Genomic DNA, 21,014 nt, shown 5'->3' with positions numbered 1-21,014 from the left:
CACAATGTGTTGATGCAATTCTGCTTTACTTTTCTCCATCGTAACTGTGAACCTGCAGAAAACAAATGCTGACCCACAAACGTACCTTAGTATCACGGTAATTCCCCAAGGATCTCTTCTCCAAAGGGAATGGTTGGTTACTGTACACCACGAATGGAATCTAACCCAAACGGATTATACCAACTCCTTCTAAACCAAAGTGTTATGTAACTCTTAATTAATGAATTACGACAGCGTAGTTGACAACAATCTCACTGTAAAGCTTTTTTCAGCTTTGTGGGTAAGCTGTATTAGCAATGAACCCAGGAAGAAAGGTATTCATTGTTCTGCTGTTCTCCCTTGGGGAAGCTCAAAGCCTCCTTCTGCAGGAGAAGGAACAATCCCTCAGAGAAGGCGATGTGTGGAACAGAGAGGAGAAACTTTGTGTTCTTAACTTGGTGCCAGGCTTGGGTATTTGGTATTTAAGCTTTAAGTTATACTTTGAAGAGATAGGTATTGTTTTGAATCATGCAGGCTGGAAGGGACTCAGGAGGTCTCTAGTCCAACCTCCTGCTCAAAGCAGGGTCAAACATGAAGCCAGAGCAGGTTGCTCAGTGTTTTAACCAGCTTAGGCTTGACACCCTCCAAGGACAGAGGCTGCACAACTCCGTAGACAGCCTGCTCCAGTTCCTGACTGTCCTCGTGGTGAAAAAGTTTTTCCTTAAACCACTCTGAATTGTTCTTGTTCCAACTTATGCCTGTTGCCTCTCATCCACCCACCATGCACCACTGGGAAGAGCCTGGCTCCTTCTCCTCCGTGACCTCCTCATCGGTCTGGGTGGCTGCTCTTAGGTTCCCTCAAAGCCATCTCTTCTGCAGGCTGAGCCAGCCCTGGTCCCTCTGCTCCCCCACGGGGAAAGGGCTCCAGCCCTGACCGTCTTGGTGGCTGCTGCTCAACTCACTCCAGTTTATCAAGTCTTTCTTGCACTGGGAGACAAGCACCAGTCTGGAAGGTGAACTCTTAAAAATTTTAAAATATTTTATTATGTAAAATGTAACTTTAAGCAAATTTTCTCAAAATCCAACACAGCTTTGCTAAGGACTGGCAAGCATGAAAAAGAAGTCAGCAGAGTGTTGACATCAGTTAGGATAATGTCCTGTTATTCTACTGCTGAACTGCATCCTCCCTTCAGAAACTCGCAACTGCAGGTTGGTTCCACAGGTAGTTTCACATTAAGTGCTAACAGTAAATTAAAGGCACCTAATCCTTTATAAATCAGTGACAAGATAAGAACCCTTACTCATTCGTGCTTGATAATGATTTCAAATCAAAACTGAATCCTCAGCTGGTATAGTTGTTTGTTTCTTCACTGACAAGCATCTGCACCGCCACATATCTATTGTATATAATCTATAATCTATGTTCTCAGAAAAAAATGTGATCTCATTCTCAGGCACAGGAAGACTAAACAAAGGGAGCCATTTGGGCACTTTGGTTTTTCTACAAAGTGATGAGAAGCTGCCAGCAGATGCAAAAGGCAGCTAGTTAATTCTGAAACTAGAAAATACCAGCCTTTTCAAAATCAATACTGAAAGTTATATAAATTTCAGGCCAAACATCCCTTTTCTTACTCTTTCCGCCAAAGTTGGAAATTCCTTTTAAACTACAGCGAAGAGAGTATTTGGAGATGTTCAGCCACAGCTGACGAAGAGGTAAAAACAATAATAAAATTGCCTCAAAGAAAACTGCTTCAAAGCAGTATTTCTCGAATACAAATTAGCAGCGACCTTTAAGAATTAATTCCTGTTGAAAAGGGCCACCTCCTCGCAGTGCTGACAGCACCCGTTCACACCATTTTCAGCAGAATTTGCCCACGTGCAATACCCGTCAGATCGGTCCTCGCGGTAATAAGTCAAGGCGGCACATTTCCATGGAAAAAAAAAAAAAAAAATTAGGACATAAATCTGTCGGCCGAGGGGGGGGGGGGAAGGGATACAAGAAGCCGCCGAGGTTATATCCTACAGCCGCCATTTGCTGCCACAACAGCACGGGCTCGCCCCGCGGAGGAGGAAGAAATCCCTTGATTTTCAAAGAAAAATGCATTAACGTTTCCGGGAATGGTTAATTGCGACTGCGACCCGCAAGCGGCACGCACAGGCCGCTGGCAAGCAGCGGCCGCCATTTTGTGGCTCCCGCCCCGCTCCCGCCGGCCTCTCGCGGGACCGCGGCCTCCTCCCCTTCCTCTCCCGCCCGGAAAGCGGGGCGGCCAGGCTGGCCGCAGCCATGGAGTACATGACCGGGCCGGCGGCCCCCACCCAGGGCAACATGTAAGCGGTGGTCGGGCTCCGGGGTAGCGGGGCTGTGCCGGCCGGGCCCCGGCCTCAGGGCGCCCCGTTGCCGCGGAGTTGGGTTGGAGCGGGGGGGGGGGGGGGGCGGCTCTCCTGGGCCACAACTACTCTTTAAAAAACAATAAAATAAAATAAAACGCGCACGTACCTTCGGTCCCCAGCGCGGGTTCCCGCAGCTGTCACCTCTGAGGGCAGAGCTGTTGTTTCTGACTGCCTTTTCCTCCCTGTGTTCCAGCCTCTGCTGCCAGTGCGGCGTGCCCATCCCGCCCAACCCGGCCAACATGTGCGTGGGGTGCCTGCGGGCGCAGGTGGACATCACCGAGGGCATCCCCAAGCAGGGCACCCTCCATTTCTGCAAGCAGTGCGAAAGGTGGGCGCTCCCCGCTCCCTCCCCTCCGGCCGAAGCCCGCTCCTGAGGGGGAGACGGGCCCTCTCCCTGTGGTCGCCGCGGCTGGCAAGCCGGGCAAGCGTACACCGGGGGTGCGTGGTTTTGTCAGGTCTCTGATGATGTTTCCAGCACATTCCTGTATTTCTTTTCCTGTGGAAGCGGAAAAGTGCTGGTACGTAGGGCCTAGAGGATTGAAATGGGTGAGTTTGTGGTCCCTGAAAGAAAAAAGCAGGCAAATTGGTAAAGGTGGCAGTAGAAGCGTGAGTGCGCTTGGAACGCGTGAATCTTAACGCTTAGGGAGGCAAAAATTGTAGCTGCATAGTTAAAACGGAAAGCTTGTTAAATAACAGCTCAGCTTTTGAGGGATTCGGTTTGCTGAAGCCGCTTCCATGTGCTGTAAAATGCTTCCTGTGTCATAGGTATCTTCAGCCTCCAGGAACCTGGATTCAGTGTACCTTAGAATCAAGAGAGCTGCTCGCTTTGTGTCTTAAAAAAATCAAAGCTTCGCTGAGCAGGGTGAGTAGCTCGTTCTGTTGGTGTTTCGTAGCGTGTCTGTTGGTATCGCATGAGGCCCAGCTAATTGCTGCAGGGTTTGATCCTGCCAGAGCAGCCGTTTGCACTTGTGTAGAGCTTATCAACTGATTTATATTAAACACAGAGAACAACAACCTGATCTCAAATAACTCTATGCTAGAATTTTGGAGGATTCGGTAAGGACAGGCTCTAACAAAAACTTTCCAAGCATACCAAGGAGGCTGTCGCCGTGCAATTCCGTGATTTCAAAGCATACAGTGTACTGCACAGTTGTTACCGCGTAGATGGGAGTTGACCATAATTAACTGAAGGAAGCTCCCATGTTTTTAATGCACCTTAATTTTACAGTTTTCTTTTTACACATTTTTAAAATCGTTTATACAATGCTTGTTCTTACTGGTTTATGACAATATGAAAGAGGGTTGCAGCGATGACAATATGAAAGAGGGTTGCAGCGGTCTATGTGTAGATTAAATTGAAAGTCGCATGTTTAAGTTGAATAAAGTATCTCCTAGGTTCAGAATCTTACCAGAGGAAAAAATCTGAGATAGTGTTTTAGGCAAAAAAATTGGTTTGTTACCACAGCCATCAAGGTTTGAATTAGATTGCCTTATTGAGCTTCTTGCTACTGGGTTAGTACTTAAATATACAAAATACCTTTTGCTGCAGCGAATTTGCATGTTCTTAGTTTTAGAGATTAAATTGGCTTTTAAGTCCTGAGGAAACCATTACACTGTCCAAATTCATCATTGCATGGCATCCAGAGATACTGTTGAATAGTGTATTTGGTTACTCTGGTGTGACAGTCTGAGGTTGCATCTCCATTATTTTAGGTAGATCAGACTCTGTGTTCTAACTAAGTATTATTAATTGGGTTTGGTATAGCAATATATATGTTTTTAATTAAGGTTATTCGCTTCCGCACTTGGTTGAGGAACAAGGGACCATACCATAAGCTTGTGTTTTCTGGTAGTTAGAGCTGGGTGTTTTTAACACGTGTACTCGTACAACTGCTGGCCGTAGTAGCTGAGGTCTTGTTCTTTCCCACTGGCAGGTCCGGCTGATTGATGCAGGCTTTATTTGGACTGAACCACATTCTAAGAGGCTGAAGCTAAAACTGACTGTTCAGAAAGAGGTAACTGGAGTATAGTATTCTGTGTGTGGCTTTTAAAAAGCTTTTGTGTCAAACAGTATGGGATTTTTTTGGTTTTGGTTTTGGGTTTTTTTTTTTTTTTAATTATTATATTTTAGGTAAGTGGTTCTCTTTACCAAAGTCCAGCATGTGTTTACAGGCTTATCCTGAAAGAATATTGATTTCATCCTGCCTAAATTTTGTCATTAAAGTGCCATTCATCACAGTTTGAAGAAGGTTATTGGCTGTTCCAGTAAAGTTGGGAAAATACTGCTAACATTTGTGACCTGAATATAGCTGTCTGTCACACAGGTTTAGTATAGTATGGAAGTTATTTCAGAATGCTGTGGTAAACTAGGTTTCTGTCTTGACAGGACTAACGAGGAAACCTTTTAAACTTTTGTTTTGCAGGTGATAAATGGAGCCGTTCTTCAGCAAGTATTTGTGGTGGAATATATGGTTCAGTCTCAAATGTGTGAAGACTGTCATAGGATTGAAGCTAAGGATTTCTGGAAAGCTGTAGTGCAAGTCAGACAAAAGGTAGAGGCAAAATGAATTTTCATTTGTCCATGGCAGAACAATCAGGCGGACAAATCTCTGGATTTTTTTTTTTTTTTTCTCAGAAAAAGATGTACTCACACTTGCACACTGCCACAGTAATACGTTTTGTGTTCACATTGGGTTTTTTTCTTACTGATCTTTGTTTAGAAAAACTTTCTGTCTGCTGTCCAGTATTATTAGCATATTCTTTTTAGATGATGTCTGGCAGGAGGATCTTGTGTGAATTACTAAATATGTTTCTGTATTTTAAGGCAGTGTTAGAAGCGGTGGTACAGATTGTTTATAAATATTTAAATCTTCTTTAAAGACAATGGTGTCTTTAGCAATCAGTTACACAAGAATGAGAAACAGAAGCTTTAAATAATTTGGTATAAATAGAGCGCATCTCTCAAATCTTTTTGGTTAGTTGGAATAGGCTTTGGGCTGTTCCTTCTCTAGATGATCTCTTCATATAAATGTTTATTCTTCAGAGATAATGCACGTGCACTAGACGGTTCTTAAATGACCGTGATAATTTTATATTTGTGTGGTTTTAGACTCTGCACAAGAAGACTTTCTACTATTTGGAGCAGCTGATTTTAAAACACAGGCTTCACCAAAATACGCTTCGCATCAAAGAAATCCATGGTAAGTGAGGTGGCTTGTTAGTCTTGAGGTAGAATAGACTAACCTGGTTTATGTTGGAAGAGTGCTTGTGCTAGTAGCTTTGTACAGAGGAGCAGCAGATTACTTACCCTATGTATTGTATTGGAAAAAAACCATAGTACTTGATATATTGATCAAGCTTTCTTTTCTTTAAGATGGTCTGGATTTTTATTATTCTTCAAAGCAACAGGCCCAGAAGATGGTTGACTTTCTTCAGTGTACAGTTCCATCTAGGTATATCATTTACATTTATTGCCTTGTATACTCAAAAGCTTTTGGGAAATGTCTTTGATCCTTCATTTTTAAAGAATTTTGTAAGTGAAAGTGTAAGGAACCTGCATTCTAGTTAAAACAGACAAAATCTTTCCTACAGAAGTCCCATGCTTTCCACTTAGTCATTGTAAAACTAACCCTCATGCATTTTTCCATTTGCTTAATTTTTGTATTTGTAGTATGTAGCTGTATACTTTCATTGCTGTACTTTGTGCTGATGAACTCCTGTTTTGAGTGATGTCCTTCTTTCTGCCTGAAGGCTCTACTTTTATCTTTTATAGATCAAAATCATCCCAACGTTTGATCTCGCATGACATTCATAGTAACGTCTACAATTACAAAAGCACTTTCTCTGTGGAAATTGTTCCAATATGCAAGGTAGCATCTCTCTATTTTATCTTCAGGGTATTGTATGAAGTGGCTAGAGTTTGGTTTTGGTGATGGAGGCCTGGTTTATTGTGTGTTTGGGGGGATGGAGGGGTCTACTCCCCATGAAGCATGGAGAGTGCAGATAGTAGCTATCTTGAGGAAGCTACTGGGTGATATTGGGTGGAGAACTGAAAAGAAAAAGTTTAAAAATCTGTTTCAGATTTCTCTAAATACTTGATTAAAAACTAAGGCAATATGAGTGTAAATTATTTTCTGTTTGTATGCAGGACAATGTTGTATGTCTGTCACCAAAACTGGCGCAGAGTCTTGGCAACATGAGCCAGATCTGTGTGTGCATTAGAGTCACAAGTACCATCCACCTCATCGATCCTAGCACGCTGCAGAGTAAGTTACAGGTTCTTTTCTGCACTGTGGCAGCATCTGATTTTTCTGCTGGCACAATTTTTTTTTTTTCTTTTTCATGAAATCTTCTCTTTTTAGGCCGTAATGTTGTAAATGTATCTATACAGTCACTGACAGCGAACTAAGACATAGTTCTCTAAGCTTAATTTCCGTAGTTTCCTAATCAAAATGTGCAGGGTCACTGTTAAGTTCATGGACGTTCTAGGTCTCTGCTAAGCACTTATATTTGTCAGGTGTATTCCTCTAAAATTAGATGGCATCTAGTTTTTCTCTGGATTACGATTCTAGCCACTTTGGTACCAGAAGCACTGTGCTTTGATTGGTATTTGCTGGTAAGCTCTACCAGCAAAATGCCTCTAATAAGGATACATCCAGGAGAATGATTCTTGGGAATAAAGAGGTCAGTGCTTTAGGCACGTGATATGTGATTTGGCTGACTGTCGTGGTTTAGCCCCAGCCAGCAACTAAGCACCACACAGCCGCTCGCTCACTCCCCCTACCCCGATGGGATGGGGGAGAGAATTGGAGGAGTAAGAGTGAGAAACACTCCTGGGCTGAGATAAGAACAGTTTAATAATTGAAATAAAGTAAAATAGTAATGCTAATAGTAACAGTATAATAATGATAATAATAATAATGATACACGAAGCAAGTGATGCACAATGCAATTGCTCACCACCCGCCGACCGATACCCAGACAGTTCCCGAGCAGCGATCGCTGCTCCCCGGCCAATCCCCCCCAGTTTATATACTGAGCATGACGTCATATGGTATGGAATAGCCCTTTGGTCAGTTTGGATCAACTATTCTGGCTGTGCCCCCTCCCAGTTTCTTGTGCGCCTGGCAGAGCATGGGAAGCTGAAAAAGTCCTTGACTAGCATAAGCAGTACTCAGCAACAACTACAAACATCAGCCTGTTATCAACATTCTTCTCCTACTAAATCCAAAACACAGCACTATGCCTGCTGTTAGGAAGAAAATTAACTCTATCCCAGCCGAAACCAGGACAGTATCCACCCCTTATTCTATACCATCTACGTCATGCACAGGCCCTCCCCTTTCCAATGTGTTCCAATTAATCACCACCCCTTTCCCTATCTTGATATACACACAGATATCATTCCCTTCGTCTATGGCCCATCCCTCTAAAATGTCCATTGAGTTCATTTAGCCCATGACTTTGGGTTCCATCTGTCATCACAGTCTTTCAGAGCAGGACAGGTGGTGTGCAGTGTTGGACTGTTGCATGCTGAAGTCAGTTCTCATTCCAACATGGTTTCATCAAAGTTCATTTTCCTTAGGCTGGGCAATTCTTACTGCAATACCATTGATGCGGCATATAGCAATCATAATATATAGTATTATATACTTAATATTATATACTTAATATTAACCTACTATATTATTATATTAACATGCAGTTAAGAGATAACATATAGTTAAGAGATAACATACAGTATTATAAAGCAATTAATATTATACAATTCAGTTCATTGGCTATTTTCACCCAAAATCAAATTCCCTTGAGGTACACATTGGGCTTCCCCATCCTTTCGCATCACCCACCAAGTGCACCCAGGTCCTTGAGCAAAAGCAATCCCACGAATGGGTTTGCCTTTGCCAGAGGGGGAAGTAACCCAGACTGTCTTCCCCAGCATATTTTTCATGTGCACTACAGGAACTTTATCTCCTTCTACAGTACGTAAAAGTTTTGATTGGGCAGGGCCAGCTCGATTGGCAGATCCCCTGGTGTTGACTAACCAGGTGGCTTTTGCTAAATGCGTATCCCAATGTTTAAACGTCCCACCACCCATTGCTCTCAGGGTAGTCTTTAACAATCCATTGTATCGCTCAATTTTCCCGGAGGCTGGTGCATGGTAAGGGATGTGATATACCCACTCAATGCCGTGCTCTTTGGCCCAGGTGTCTATGAGGTTGTTTCGGAAATGAGTCCCGTTGTCTGACTCAATTCTTTCTGGGGTGCCATGTCGCCACAGGACTTGCTTTTCAAGGCCCAGGATGGTGTTCCGGGCGGTGGCATGGGGCACGGGATATGTTTCCAGCCATCCAGTGGTTGCTTCCACCATGGTGAGCACATAGCGCTTGCCCTGGCGGGTCTGTGGGAGCGTGATGTAATCAATCTGCCAGGCCTCCCCATATTTATATTTTAGCCATCATTCACTATACCCAAGGGGCTTGAACTGCTTGGCTTGCTTGATTGCAGCGCATGTTTCACACTCATGAATAACCTGTGCAATACTGTCCATAGTTAAGTCCACCCCTCGATCACGAGCCCATTTATACGTTGCATCCCTTCCTTGATGGCCTGAGGCATCATGGGCCCACCGAGCTATAAATAATTCACCCTTATGTTGCCAGTCCAAATCCACCTGAGCCACTTCAATCTTAGCAGCCTGATCTACTTGCTGGTTGTTTTGATGTTCTTCAGTGGCCCGACTCTTAGGTACATGAGCATCTACATGACGAACTTTTACAACCAGGTTCTCTACCCGGGCAGCAATATCTTGCCACAATGCGGCAGCCCAGATTGGTTTGCCTCTGCGCTGCCAGTTGCTCTGCTTCCATTGCTGCAGCCACCCCCACAGGGCATTTGCCACCATCCATGAGTCAGTATAGAGATAAAGGACTGGCCACTTTTCTCTTTCAGCAATATCTAAAGCCAGCTGGATGGCTTTCACCTCTGCAAACTGACTCGACTCCCCTTCTCCTTCAGCAGTTTCTGCGACTTGTCGTATAGGACTCCATACAGCAGCTTTCCACCTCCGATGCTTTCCCACGAGACGACAGGACCCATCAGTGAACAGGGCATATTGCTTTTCATTTTCTGGCAATTTATTATACAGTGGGGCCTCTTCAGCACGTGTCACCTCCTCCTCTGGTGATATTCTAATGTTTTTTCCTTCTGGCCAGTCCATGATCACTTCCAGGATTCCTGGGCGACTGGGGTTTCCTATTCGAGCCCGTTGTGTGATCAATGCAACCCACTTACTCCATGTAGCATCAGTTGCATGATGTGTAGAGGGGACCCTCCCTTTGAACATCCAGCCCAACACCGGCAGTCGGGGTGCCAGCAGGAGCTGTGCTTCAGTACCAACCACTTCTGAAGCAGCTCGAACCCCTTCATATGCTGCCAGTATCTCTTTCTCAGTTGGAGTGTAGCGGGCTTCGGATCCTCTGTATCCCCGACTCCAAAACCCTAGGGGTCGACCTCGAGTCTCCCCCGGTGCTTTCTGCCAGAGGCTCCAGGTAGGGCCATTCTCCCCGGCTGCGGTGTAGAGCACATTTTTAATATCCTGCCCTGCCCGGACTGGCCCAAGGGCTACTGCATGAACTATCTCACGTTTAATTTGTTCAAAGGCTTGTTGTTGCTCAGGGCCCCATTTGAATTCGTTCTTCTTCCGGGTCACTTGATAGAGAGGGCTTACGATCTGGCTGTAATTTGGAATATGCATTCTCCAAAACCCCACAACGCCTAAGAAAGCTTGTGTTTCCTTTTTGCTAGTTGGTGGGGACATAGCTGTTATTTTGTTGATCACATCCATTGGGATCTGACGACGTCCATCTTGCCATTTTATTCCTAAAAACTGGATCTCCTGTGCAGGCCCCTTGACCTTACTCTGTTTTATGGCAAAACCAGCCTTCAGAAGGATTTGGACTATTTTCTTTCCCTTCTCAAAAACTTCTTCTGCTGTATTGCCCCACACAATGATGTCATCAATGTACTGCAGATGTTCTGGAGCTTCACCCTGTTCCAGTGCTGTCTGGATCAGTCCATGGCAAATGGTGGGGCTGTGCTTCCACCCCTGGGGCAGTCGGTTCCAGGTGTACTGAACACCCCTCCAGGTAAAAGCAAACTGGGGTCTGCACTCTGCTGCCAAAGGGATGGAGAAAAATGCATTAGCAATATCAATTGTGGCATACCACTTAGCTGCCTTTGACTCCAGTTCATATTGAAGTTCTAGCATGTCTGGCACGGCAGCACTCAGCGGCGGTGTAACTTCGTTCAGGCCACGATAGTCCACTGTTAGTCTCCACTCCCCATTAGACTTTCGCACTGGCCATATGGGACTGTTAAAGGGTGAGCGAGTCTTGCTGATCACTCCCTGGCTCTCCAGTCGACGAATCAGGTTATGGATGGGAATCAGGGAGTCTCGGTTGGTGCGATATTGCCGCCTGTGCACAGTTGTGGTAGCAATCGGCACCTGTTGTTCCTCAACCTTCAGCAACCCTACAATTGAAGGGTCCTCTGAGAGACCGGGCAAGGTGGACAACTGTTTAATTTCCTCTGTCTCCAAAGCAGCTATACCAAAAGCCCACCGGTACCCTTTTGGGTCCTTGAAATACCCTCTCCTGAGGTAGTCTATGCCAAGGATGCACGGAGCATCTGGGCCAGTCACAATGGGGTGCTTTTGCCACTCATTCCCAGTTAGGCTCACTTCAGCTTCCAGTACAGTGAGCTGTTGGGATCCCCCTGTCACTCCAGAAATACAAATGGGTTCTGCCCCTCTATAGTTTGATGGCATTAGCGTGCACTGTGCACCAGTGTCCACTAGAGCCTTATACTCCTGTGGGTCTGACGTTCCAGGCCATCGAATCCACACAGTCCAGTAAACCCGGTTGTCCCTTTCCTCCACCTGGCTGGAGGCAGGGCCCCTCTAACACTGGTCACAGTATTCGTTGTTCACTTCCTGTAAATGTGAATCAAAAGTTCCCTGATCAAGGTCGGAAGTAAAATTAGCCCTCTTACTCTGTCTCGGGAACTGCTCACTGGAAACTGGAGCTGCAATTTTCCTGGGAGAACCGCCTTTTCTAATAGTTTTTCCTTGCAATTCACGCACCCGTGCCTCTAAGGTTGAGGTGGGTTTTCCATCCCACTTTCTCATGTCCTCTCCATAATCACGCAGGTAAAACCACAGGGTGCCCCGTGGTGTGTATCCTCTATATCCTCTCTCTTGAGCATAGGGACGTTGACTCCTAATGGCTGAGACACTGGTCCGTGCAGGTGGGGAGTAGGACAGATCCTCTCTGAGTTGTTGGAACTCTTGGCATATTTTTTCAGACAGTTTTTCCACAGCCGAGACACAGGCCCGTAGGGAGGAAGAGAGCTTTTCTTCGTAGTCCCGGAGTTGTCTAGCCACTTCATCCACCGTTGGTGCCTCGTCGTCTTTCCAGGCTAGTATTGCCAACGAGTTGGAATACGATGCTGGTGCGCTCCGTACCACCTTCCGCCACATGGATTGTGTGCACCTGACTTCATCTGGGTCTTTGGTTAACCGCTCATCATTCAGGTCACTGTAAATCACCTCCAGCACGCCTAATTCCCTCAGGTACTGGATACCTTTCTCTACGGTGGTCCATTTGCTTGGGCGGTATAAAACATCCTCCTTGAAGGGATACCTTTCCTTCACGCTTGACAGAAGTCGCCTCCAGAGGCTGAGCGGTTTTGCCCCTTTTCCAATTGCTTTGTCAATGCCCCCTTCCCTGGAAAGGGATCCCAGCTGCTTGGCTTCCCTACCCTCTAAATCCAGGCTACTGGCCCCGTTATCCCAGCATCGGAGCAGCCAGGTGATGATGTGCTCGCCTGGATGACGACCAAAATCTTTTCGCATATCTCGCAGCTCACTCAGGGATAGGGATCGGGTGGTCACCATCTCATTTATGGGTTCTTCCTCCTCTGGTTCTCGTGATGGCCCTGGTTCATCTTCATCCCTTACTAAACGAACTGATTTCCTCGTGTATTTTTTCTTCTGTATAGGGGCAACTGATACCGGCGCAGGTTGGTTCTCTGGTTTAGCCACAGTGTCTGTCACTGGGGTTTGAGTAGCCGCAGTGCTCATGGCTGTGGCTGGAGTAGCCACAGTGCCTGGGGCAGGGGTTTGAGTAGCTGCAAGGCCTGTAGTGGGGGTTGGAGTAGCCGCAGGGCCTGTAGTGGGGGTTTGAGTAGCCACAGTGCTTGTTGTTTTGTTATCAGATCCAGAGACCTTCTCTTTCTTTTGAGGGTACTGATTAGCGTTGACCACGGCTCGATAGGCATGGGCCAGTCCCCAGCATGTTGCAATGATTTGTGTCTCTCTGGAGCTACCAGGGTGACAACATACTTCTTCCAAATACTTTACTAATTCTTCAGGATTCTGCACTTGTTCAGGGGTGAAGTTCCAAAACACTGGAGGTCCCCACTGCCCTAGGTACTTGCGCATACGATCCCACACACCCTGCCACTCATAACTATCCAGCCTTGGGGTAGGTCTCTGGATGGTATTTTTAAACTGCTTACTGACCTTTATCAAAATGGAAACAACATTCCCAAGAATTATCAATAGAAGTATCTTAACTGCCCAGGGGTGTTCAAGATACAGGAAAGTTGTTGTAATGAAGGAGGAAACATCATAGAAGAAAGCAGCAAAGGTGCCATTCTGTATTTCCTCCACAACAAGCCTCTCAGAGTAAGAAGTATAATTGCTAACTCTCTCTATGAGGTAGTACCCGAAGTACAGTAGTGACTTCTGTATGAAACCCAAATACCAAAGAATGCTCAAGGTCAGGGTTTTGATAAGGAGCCTCCCAAGCAAAAGATCATGAATCACTGCAGAGCATAGCACACTACACAAACTGACAGCAAGCTTTAACGCGTGCTGCAAAAAAAAGAACATGGTGCAGATCAGAAGAACTAATATCGTGACCGGCAACTGTTAACAGACTCCTTAATACACTCTGATTAATCTGTTGTTATCTCAAGCCCCACGTTGGGCGCCAAAAAGGACTGTCGTGGTTTAGCCCCAGCCAGCAACTAAGCACCACACAGCCGCTCGCTCACTCCCCCTACCCCGATGGGATGGGGGAGAGAATTGGAGGAGTAAGAGTGAGAAACACTCCTGGGCTGAGATAAGAACAGTTTAATAATTGAAATAAAGTAAAATAGTAATGCTAATAGTAACAGTATAATAATGATAATAATAATAATGATACACGAAGCAAGTGATGCACAATGCAATTGCTCACCACCTGCCAACCGATACCCAGACAGTTCCCGAGCAGCGATCGCTGCTCCCCGGCCAATCCCCCCCAGTTTATATACTGAGCATGACGTCATATGGTATGGAATAGCCCTTTGGTCAGTTTGGATCAACTATTCTGGCTGTGCCCCCTCCCAGTTTCTTGTGCGCCTGGCAGAGCATGGGAAGCTGAAAAAGTCCTTGACTAGCATAAGCAGTACTCAGCAACAACTACAAACATCAGCCTGTTATCAACATTCTTCTCCTACTAAATCCAAAACACAGCACTATGCCTGCTGTTAGGAAGAAAATTAACTCTATCCCAGCCGAAACCAGGACACTGCCACAGGTCAACTGCTCGTCACGCAAGTTTGCAGTACAGGTCATGTCCGAAATGCACGTGTTGCAATAACAAACTTGAATAAAATGCATTTGGCAGTTGCCTTAATTTTGGCAAATGCTTCCTTTTCCTTTTAATTTCTTCGCAAGAAATTCTCTCCCTTTTGATTGCCCATCCTGGTGTTTTTTTTTTCCAGTTGCTGAAATTGATGGAAATACCTACTGGCGCCACCCATTCAATAGCTTGTTCCACCCAAAACAACTAGAGGAATTTATCATTATGGATATCAATAGGGTTCAAGGAAAGAAAAAAGGTGCAGGTGCAGGGGCAAGATCAAACAAGGTAAGAGCTCCTCTCTATTTGATTCAAGGTTTGGGCTTTCCTCTCCCCTCCTTCCCCTACTCCGCTGAACTTCAATTTTGAATCATTCTACCCTGCAAAGTCAGATGTCCGCTTTTCTGTGTCTTGCCACTGGCAAAAGCTCTTCTCAGGAAGATGCAGACAGTGTTTGGTTAGAAATTGCACAGGTATTATGTGAATTCCACTTTCAGAAATTCTTTCTGTTGATGAATTTAAACTCTACTTGTTACAGTGGTTATTGAAATTATTTTGTGTTAGCTTTGCAATTTGTGAATTATAAATTGTTTTTGTTGAAGTATAGAAGCATTTCTTGTTAATCAGAATTAATGAATCGGTACCAAACATTTTCTGCTCAGTCAAAAGCTATATGTGGTTGAAAGTTATGAAGTAAAAAAAGCTGCACCAAAGCACATGTCTAGTTATAGAAACAGCCTTCCTGGAATTCTTGTGAAAAGTGGTTGGCGTGTCCATTTCCTTACTTTTGTAAAGATGAGAAATGAGGAGTAGCAAGCAATACATCAGATGCTCAATGTAGAAATACAAGTTTAATTACAAATGTAATTTAAACTGTTCTAATAGCACAGCAAGTTAAGCTGCATTTGATTACAAGAGTGTTTTATGTTTCATTTCTCAAGCACACGCTGGCTGAAGCCTGGGTACAGAAGACATCGGAGTTGAACACGGATCATCAGTATTTCTGCTGTACTCACTTGGGGCACATTCTGAATCCTGGTGACCTTGTCTTGGGGTCTGTTCTGTTTCTTGGTTTTTATTAAATGATTATTTAATGCCTGAATTCTCTGGGTTCTCTACAGGCTTATGTATTATCAAGAAAGTTTTGAATTGTTCTGATTTCTAAATGAGACCAGCAAAAGAGATAGAATCTTTCGTCTTTACCATGAAGAGATGGTCCTAATACAGGAAACCTTTCTTTTAGCAGAAGTCATCTTGGGAAAGGGACTGTTAGTAATATGAGAGCTGAAGTATTGACTTTAGAGTGCAGGTTGGAACAACAGTTTAGACACAAATAGATGGGAGGGATTTTTAAAATACCAGGCAAGATCTTTTTGTTTGATACTGACTATCGTATGTGGCAATGACAAATAGGAAATTTTTGTAAGATTAGGCAAATGAGGTGATTCTCAAACAGGCATAGACATAAATTGTTATTGGAGCTGTTGAGACCAACAGAGCCTCAGTGGATGGATATTGCTGTTTGGGTGCAGGAGGCTGGGTAGTGCTGCTGAGCAGAATTTGGGAACAGCAGCTTTTTGTGGATTTTTGATTTGCTCTGTAGTTCGTGTGGAAACATTTATCTTTCTTAGGAGCTGTAACTTACACTGTGCTGCTCTTTAATACAAACACATGATACGCTGAGTTCAATTTTGTAGACTTACACAGAAGGGTAGGGTAAAATGCCTATTTTCATTTTAGATTCGACTTGGCGAACTGCAACTTAAATGACGAGTTTGCCAATAAGATGAACCCACACAATATTCCTGATGTGGTAAGCCTGTTTTCTTTCTCTGTGTTACCCAGGGGTGTTAGGGAATATGATTTTGTAATGAATACTCACTCGTTCCATAGTGCCAAAGAAAAGAGGGGATATTAATATTGAAATTTGAATAGCATCTAATTTTGAGAATTATTTTCTCACTACTTAAATTTTTGAGTGGTGGGTGGGTAATACATTAACTTACCTTACTCTTTGTTGGGTTTGTTCGAATTACCATGCCCTGTGTGGTGAAAACTGTATTACAACTCCAGTATGTGTTGCCTCTTCAGGACATAATCCAAAGTGTTTGGAAACTTTTGAGTTGGCAGACGCTATATAAATTCTATTTAAAACTTCTGAGTGCCAGACTGACTCTCCCCTTTGTTCAGCTGATTTTACAGTTGCCCAAATCTAGACTCGGGTGGAGTTTGGGGTTTTGAAAGAGTGTCATCAATAATAGTACTGAAGGTGTGTATGCGTAAATACTCACTGTTTCTCACCATAGGTATTAATAAAGAAGAGCTATGACCGTACCAAACGCCAGCGTCGCAGAAACTGGAAGCTGAAAGAGCTAGAAAGGGACAGAGAAGGCACGGATACAGATGATGAAAGGTTCGGTGTCTGCCTTGAAGCTTTTTCGTCCCTCCTACCTAGGATACTGTGCCAAGTATAGAAATGACATTTCTCAGTTTCTGCGGAGCATAAACCCAGGGCGATGCCTCAGCTGATGTGCTGACTGTTAGGGGGCACAAGCAAATGCTCTTGGTTCTGGTTGAGCGTGGTGCTGGCTCACAGGGCAGGTTGATAGCAGTGTTCTCTGAAGAGCATTAGCTCTCTGCGTTTTTCCCCCTTCCCTAGCGCAGGAGGTGCTTTAAGCATACGCACCGTATTTATAGTTACCTGGTTGTATGGTTAAACTGCTGAGTTTTCAGGGAACGTGGATACTGAGGACAACGGGCTAGGGGGATGTGGAAACAGACTGCATCCTGAAATCTTAAAGATAACACTGCAGGTTTTTCACGTTTACTGTTGCAAAATATAAAAACTGTTTTTATGGGTTTTCCAAAAAAAAAGCTTAAATCATGAGACAGGTGAGTAATATCGAAAGCATTTTGTCTGCAGCTTACAGCCAGTGCCTGTCTAGCTAAAGGGACACTTGTGTGAAAGCGTGCTTGTCACTGGTTTGTTCAGTGGCAAAGCTGATAGAGCAACAGCAGACTCTAAATATTGTTCATTTGAGTAGAAAAAATGGGTTGATTAGAGTTAAATGAGGACAGGCAAATTTAAACAAATTCTTTGGAAATTAGTAGGTGATAATAAAAAAAAAAAAAGGCTGACGGAGTTGGAAATGTAGGAATGCTATCAGAAGGCACGCCTGAAGGACTGTGGCTTGCGGTTCTTCCTCAGGGCTTTGTTTCTTTGATTTTATTTTGTTCTATAAATTTACATAAATTCACAGGAAAAGTGACTAAATACATTAAGCATCTTTTACAGACAATACCAGGACTTCCTTGAAGATCTCGAAGAAGACGAAGCCATAAGGAAGAATGTCAACATTTACAGAAGTAAGGCCTTTTTAACCATTTAATTGCACGTAACTCGATCATGACTATTTGAGCGGAAAATATTTTTACTGAAGTGCTCTATTTGGATTCTTTGAACTACTCATGCCTGGAGAAATGCTGTAATGGGGTAGCTTCAGGTGTTCAGTGTATTTCACACACACTGAATGGATGTTGATGGGCTTTGTTTGCTTGCCTTTAACATGAGAGAGAGCAGCATATTTTCTCCTGCACCCAAAACCTCTGCTGGGTGAAGGATTTGATACGTAATTCAGTGTCTTCCATGAGGGCACTTGCCGTGGGATTGCTGGTTTTCAGGAGGGATTTATTTGGGGTTTGGTTTTGTGGTTGTTGGTTGTTTCGGGGTTTTGTTTTGGGGTTCCCCCCCCCCCCCCTTCCTTACTTGGGGTTGTTCAGGGGTTTGGGGGTTTGTTTTCTTTGCTTAGCTGTTTGTTGGGTTTTTTTCTATTGCTTTTTTAGATGCAGATATTCCAGTGGAGAGCGACACAGATGATGATGGTCCTCCACGAATCAGTCTGGCCGAAATGCTAGAGGATCTCCATATTTCCCAGGATGCTACTGGTGGGGAGGGAGCAAATATGATGACAGAATAGGAATAGTGCATTAGTCAATGCAATAAATATTCCCTTAGTGGGGAAAAAGTACCCAAAACATCAGTAAACGTTACAAACTGATCACATGAACATGAAGAGTAATGTGATAACTACCACTATACCCCTAGATAACGGTCCTAAATTAATATTTTATATATAATCTTCTGGAGAATCAGCAATTAAAGTTAAATTTCCGGTGCAAGCATTGCAATCGAAGTTCCGCAAGTTCCTCCCATCCCTGAGCGCTCGCTCCTTGCAACTTCTGCAGTGCAGAGACCGGCTGCCTAACTTCAGGGTTACCCACCGGGAGTAATCACTGTCTTGTGCTGAAGGCAGCAGGTAGGGAAGGATGTCCAGAGGGAGAGGTTTTATTCTAGTTTGCTAGATTGGTGGGTAGGGTACCTGCCTGCTGTCTGTTGCTTTCATTTCTTCACACAGGAAGGATTTTTCCTGTCTTAATCTTTTTGGTACAATGGTTTGAAGCCTGTTACGATATTTCTAGATTATTCGATATAAAGATATTTTGGAGAAGCTTAAGAAAGTATCTTCTGTTCCTTTGGTAAGGGAACTCCAAATACACGTTGTGTACACAAAAAAACCTTCCTTGTAAACTGAAGATGCAGCACTTGGTCAGAAGGATTGGAAACTTCTGTTAAGTGTAACGAATGTCGTATTGTACTATGTTCCATGCCTGTATCGGTGGATTAAAAGCAGTATGCATAATGTCTAATTAATACATCGGGTATGAACTATTAAAAAACTATCCAGCTATTTTTGGTCCATCGTTATTGAGGTAACTGGAAAATCAAATTTCTCTACTGCAAACCCAAAGAGGACATAAGTGGTGTAGGAGGAGTTACGTACTTCTATTCATCTGGTTTTAATTCACTTTACTGCGCAAAGGTGGTTCAACAGAAATTTGACCAAGATTTTATGTGCATATACATTTGTGTTAACTTAGTATAAATACAGCAAGAGTGAGTTTGCCACTGCGTTTTTTTTAACTTCAGGGAAAAAAAAAATGTTCAAAATAAATGGCATATGTAAAGGAGGGGAATACTAATAATGTAAAGTTGGAAAAACAGAGATGTGTAGGATTCATCTAACAGGGTACTCGCGATTCCTCTGTCAAGGATCTGTATAGCTCAAAAGAGAACGCGTAGTTTGTCGCCGCATGTGTGCTCACGAGGGAAATACACGTCGAAAAATGCGCTATTTCTCTGCAGCACGGGCTGAGGAGGTGTTGGGAGCACCCTCCCCTATTTCACCGTACTTGGCAGCTTTTCAAGGCCTCAAAGAACAGCTCAGAAATGATCAAGGCGTTAGCAGTGTTCAGCCCACTGCCAGGTGAGAGGAAGTTTGGCCTTATTCTTTAGCTGAGATGTAATCTCTTGACATAAGTGTTTCCAAACAGGTGTGAATCTGCTGGATTGCAGGCTTCCTGTCGGAGCCCAGGCCGTATGCTGTAGAAGGCAAAGGGATTTTTGATTGTAAAAGGTGGAGCTAGGTTTAGTTACCAGTTACTCATAACTTTTTTTTTTTTTTAATTCTGTCTCATAATCTTGTAATCATCCATTTGTAAAGGGGGGAAAATGGAAATTTGGAAAGGCGGTTTTGACGCAGCGCAGCTCTAAGCCGTCTGTTGGCGTTGTTAGCAGCTCAGCCATCCCTTAATGCCATCTTTTGCTGTGTATTTGCGTCGCGCTAAGCTCTTCTGCTTCCATTCTCGGGAGCTTTGTCGTATTTTTTTACTGTGTAGAAGAGCAGTTAAGAAAAATCCGTAAAGCTGCCAAGAACTCGAGGTACAATTTATCTCATGACAGTAACTTAGTTCAGTATAGGGAAGGCATGAAACCACACTTAAAAAACATTCATGAGAACGCAGCTGCATAGCTAACCTGAATTATCGGTACAATAAAAAAGTTGTATGATAGATATTTTACAGTAGCTACACCTGGCAGTAGTGCTGGGGAGATGTAGATAAACTCAATTCTAGTGACCGTGGGGCCAAATCTGTGGAAATTAAAGAACTTTAATTTGTAACCTGTAGCCAGCGAATGCATTCTGTGTCCAGAGATGCAGTTTGGGTTGTGATTTTTCTGACAGAGGCAAAAATGATCAAGCCTTTACCTTATATAGTTTGGTCATAAGCTTCCCGTTGTTGGCAGGTGAAGGGGGAATAATAAAAGCTTGGTTCAAACTTCTCTTTTGATCCATCCTTTTCCTTCCTCTCGAATGGTTTCCTTCATAGTGTCTCTAATTTCAGATGTATTGCTGTCTTGTCTGTCATCCTGTGTGTTACCGGAGACGTCCCCCTTCCTTTTTCCCCCCGCCGTGGTCTGTTGCCAGTCTGCGTTAGGCTTCAAGCATCTTTCAGCAAGAGTCTCGTCTGGAAAGATCTCATGCCACAGAGGCTAGGCAAACAAGTCATAAATCTGAGTATATTGCCTGGCTTTTTGTGCGTTTGTTTGCTAGCTGGTAGCACATAGTAACAGCTCTCCAGTGAGGGGGTAAGTGGTGTGTACCTGAAACCACAGTGAGTTCTAATTTTAGGTTCTCGAGGTTAAATGGTTGGAAGCCAAAGGAGATTAGCCAGAGAGAGCCAGAAGAGATTTGCGTACCAGCAAATGAAATGTTTGCCGAGATAAGTAACCTGACAAAAGGTCCTTAATTCACAACAGATAAAAGGCTGCCACTTACCCTGCACCTCTTTCTGAAAATCTCTCTCGGCGGATCGAGCCACAGCTTAAAGCTCCTCTCCTTTTATACATACAGAAGTTGCTTCAGGATTTTAAGTCAGAACTCTTTCATGATTAACTTGCACCCAGGTTTTGATGGAATTTTGAATCGGAAGAGTTGAAGCTTGACACCCCGCTAGTTTGCGTGGGGAGGAGGGGGCTTGCTTTTGAGATGCGAATACGTGCGCGCGCGTGTGTCCCAGATCTGGCACAGATATGTGTGACACAACAACCAAGCA

At 44.1% G+C, this 21,014-nt stretch overlaps 1 protein-coding gene across 1 annotated transcript; it reads left to right on the top strand.

Moving 5' to 3' along the window:
• Positions 1-2,263: 2,263 nt before the first annotated feature.
• On the top strand, positions 2,264-18,792 carry NMD3 (NMD3 ribosome export adaptor). Its single transcript, XM_075716473.1, has 15 exons — positions 2,264-2,307; positions 2,564-2,698; positions 3,136-3,232; positions 4,305-4,385; positions 4,794-4,922; positions 5,480-5,570; positions 5,744-5,822; positions 6,143-6,239; positions 6,518-6,635; positions 14,203-14,348; positions 15,002-15,114; positions 15,801-15,873; positions 16,367-16,473; positions 17,356-17,426; positions 17,904-18,792. The coding sequence occupies exons 1-15, from the start codon at positions 2,264-2,266 to the stop codon at positions 18,035-18,037; spliced, it is 1,515 nt and encodes a 504-aa protein (XP_075572588.1). The 3' UTR covers positions 18,038-18,792.
• The last annotated feature ends 2,222 nt before the right edge of the window (positions 18,793-21,014 follow it).

The sequence above is a fragment of the Pelecanus crispus genome, chromosome 9 (assembly GCF_030463565.1).
Source record: "Pelecanus crispus isolate bPelCri1 chromosome 9, bPelCri1.pri, whole genome shotgun sequence".
NCBI classification, from domain to species: domain Eukaryota; kingdom Metazoa; phylum Chordata; class Aves; order Pelecaniformes; family Pelecanidae; genus Pelecanus; species Pelecanus crispus.
This window is presented reverse-complemented; position numbering and strand designations above follow the sequence as displayed.

Excerpts from the sequence above, each read along its gene's own strand:
- NMD3 (XM_075716473.1), top strand. The coding sequence starts at position 2,264 with ATGGAGTACATGACCGGGCCGGCGGCCCCCACCCAGGGCAACAT. Across the intron at positions 3,233-4,304 it reads TCAAAGCTTCGCTGAGCAGG|GTCCGGCTGATTGATGCAGG; the intron begins GTGAGTAGCTCG and ends TCCCACTGGCAG. Across the intron at positions 5,823-6,142 it reads CAGTGTACAGTTCCATCTAG|ATCAAAATCATCCCAACGTT; the intron begins GTATATCATTTA and ends TATCTTTTATAG.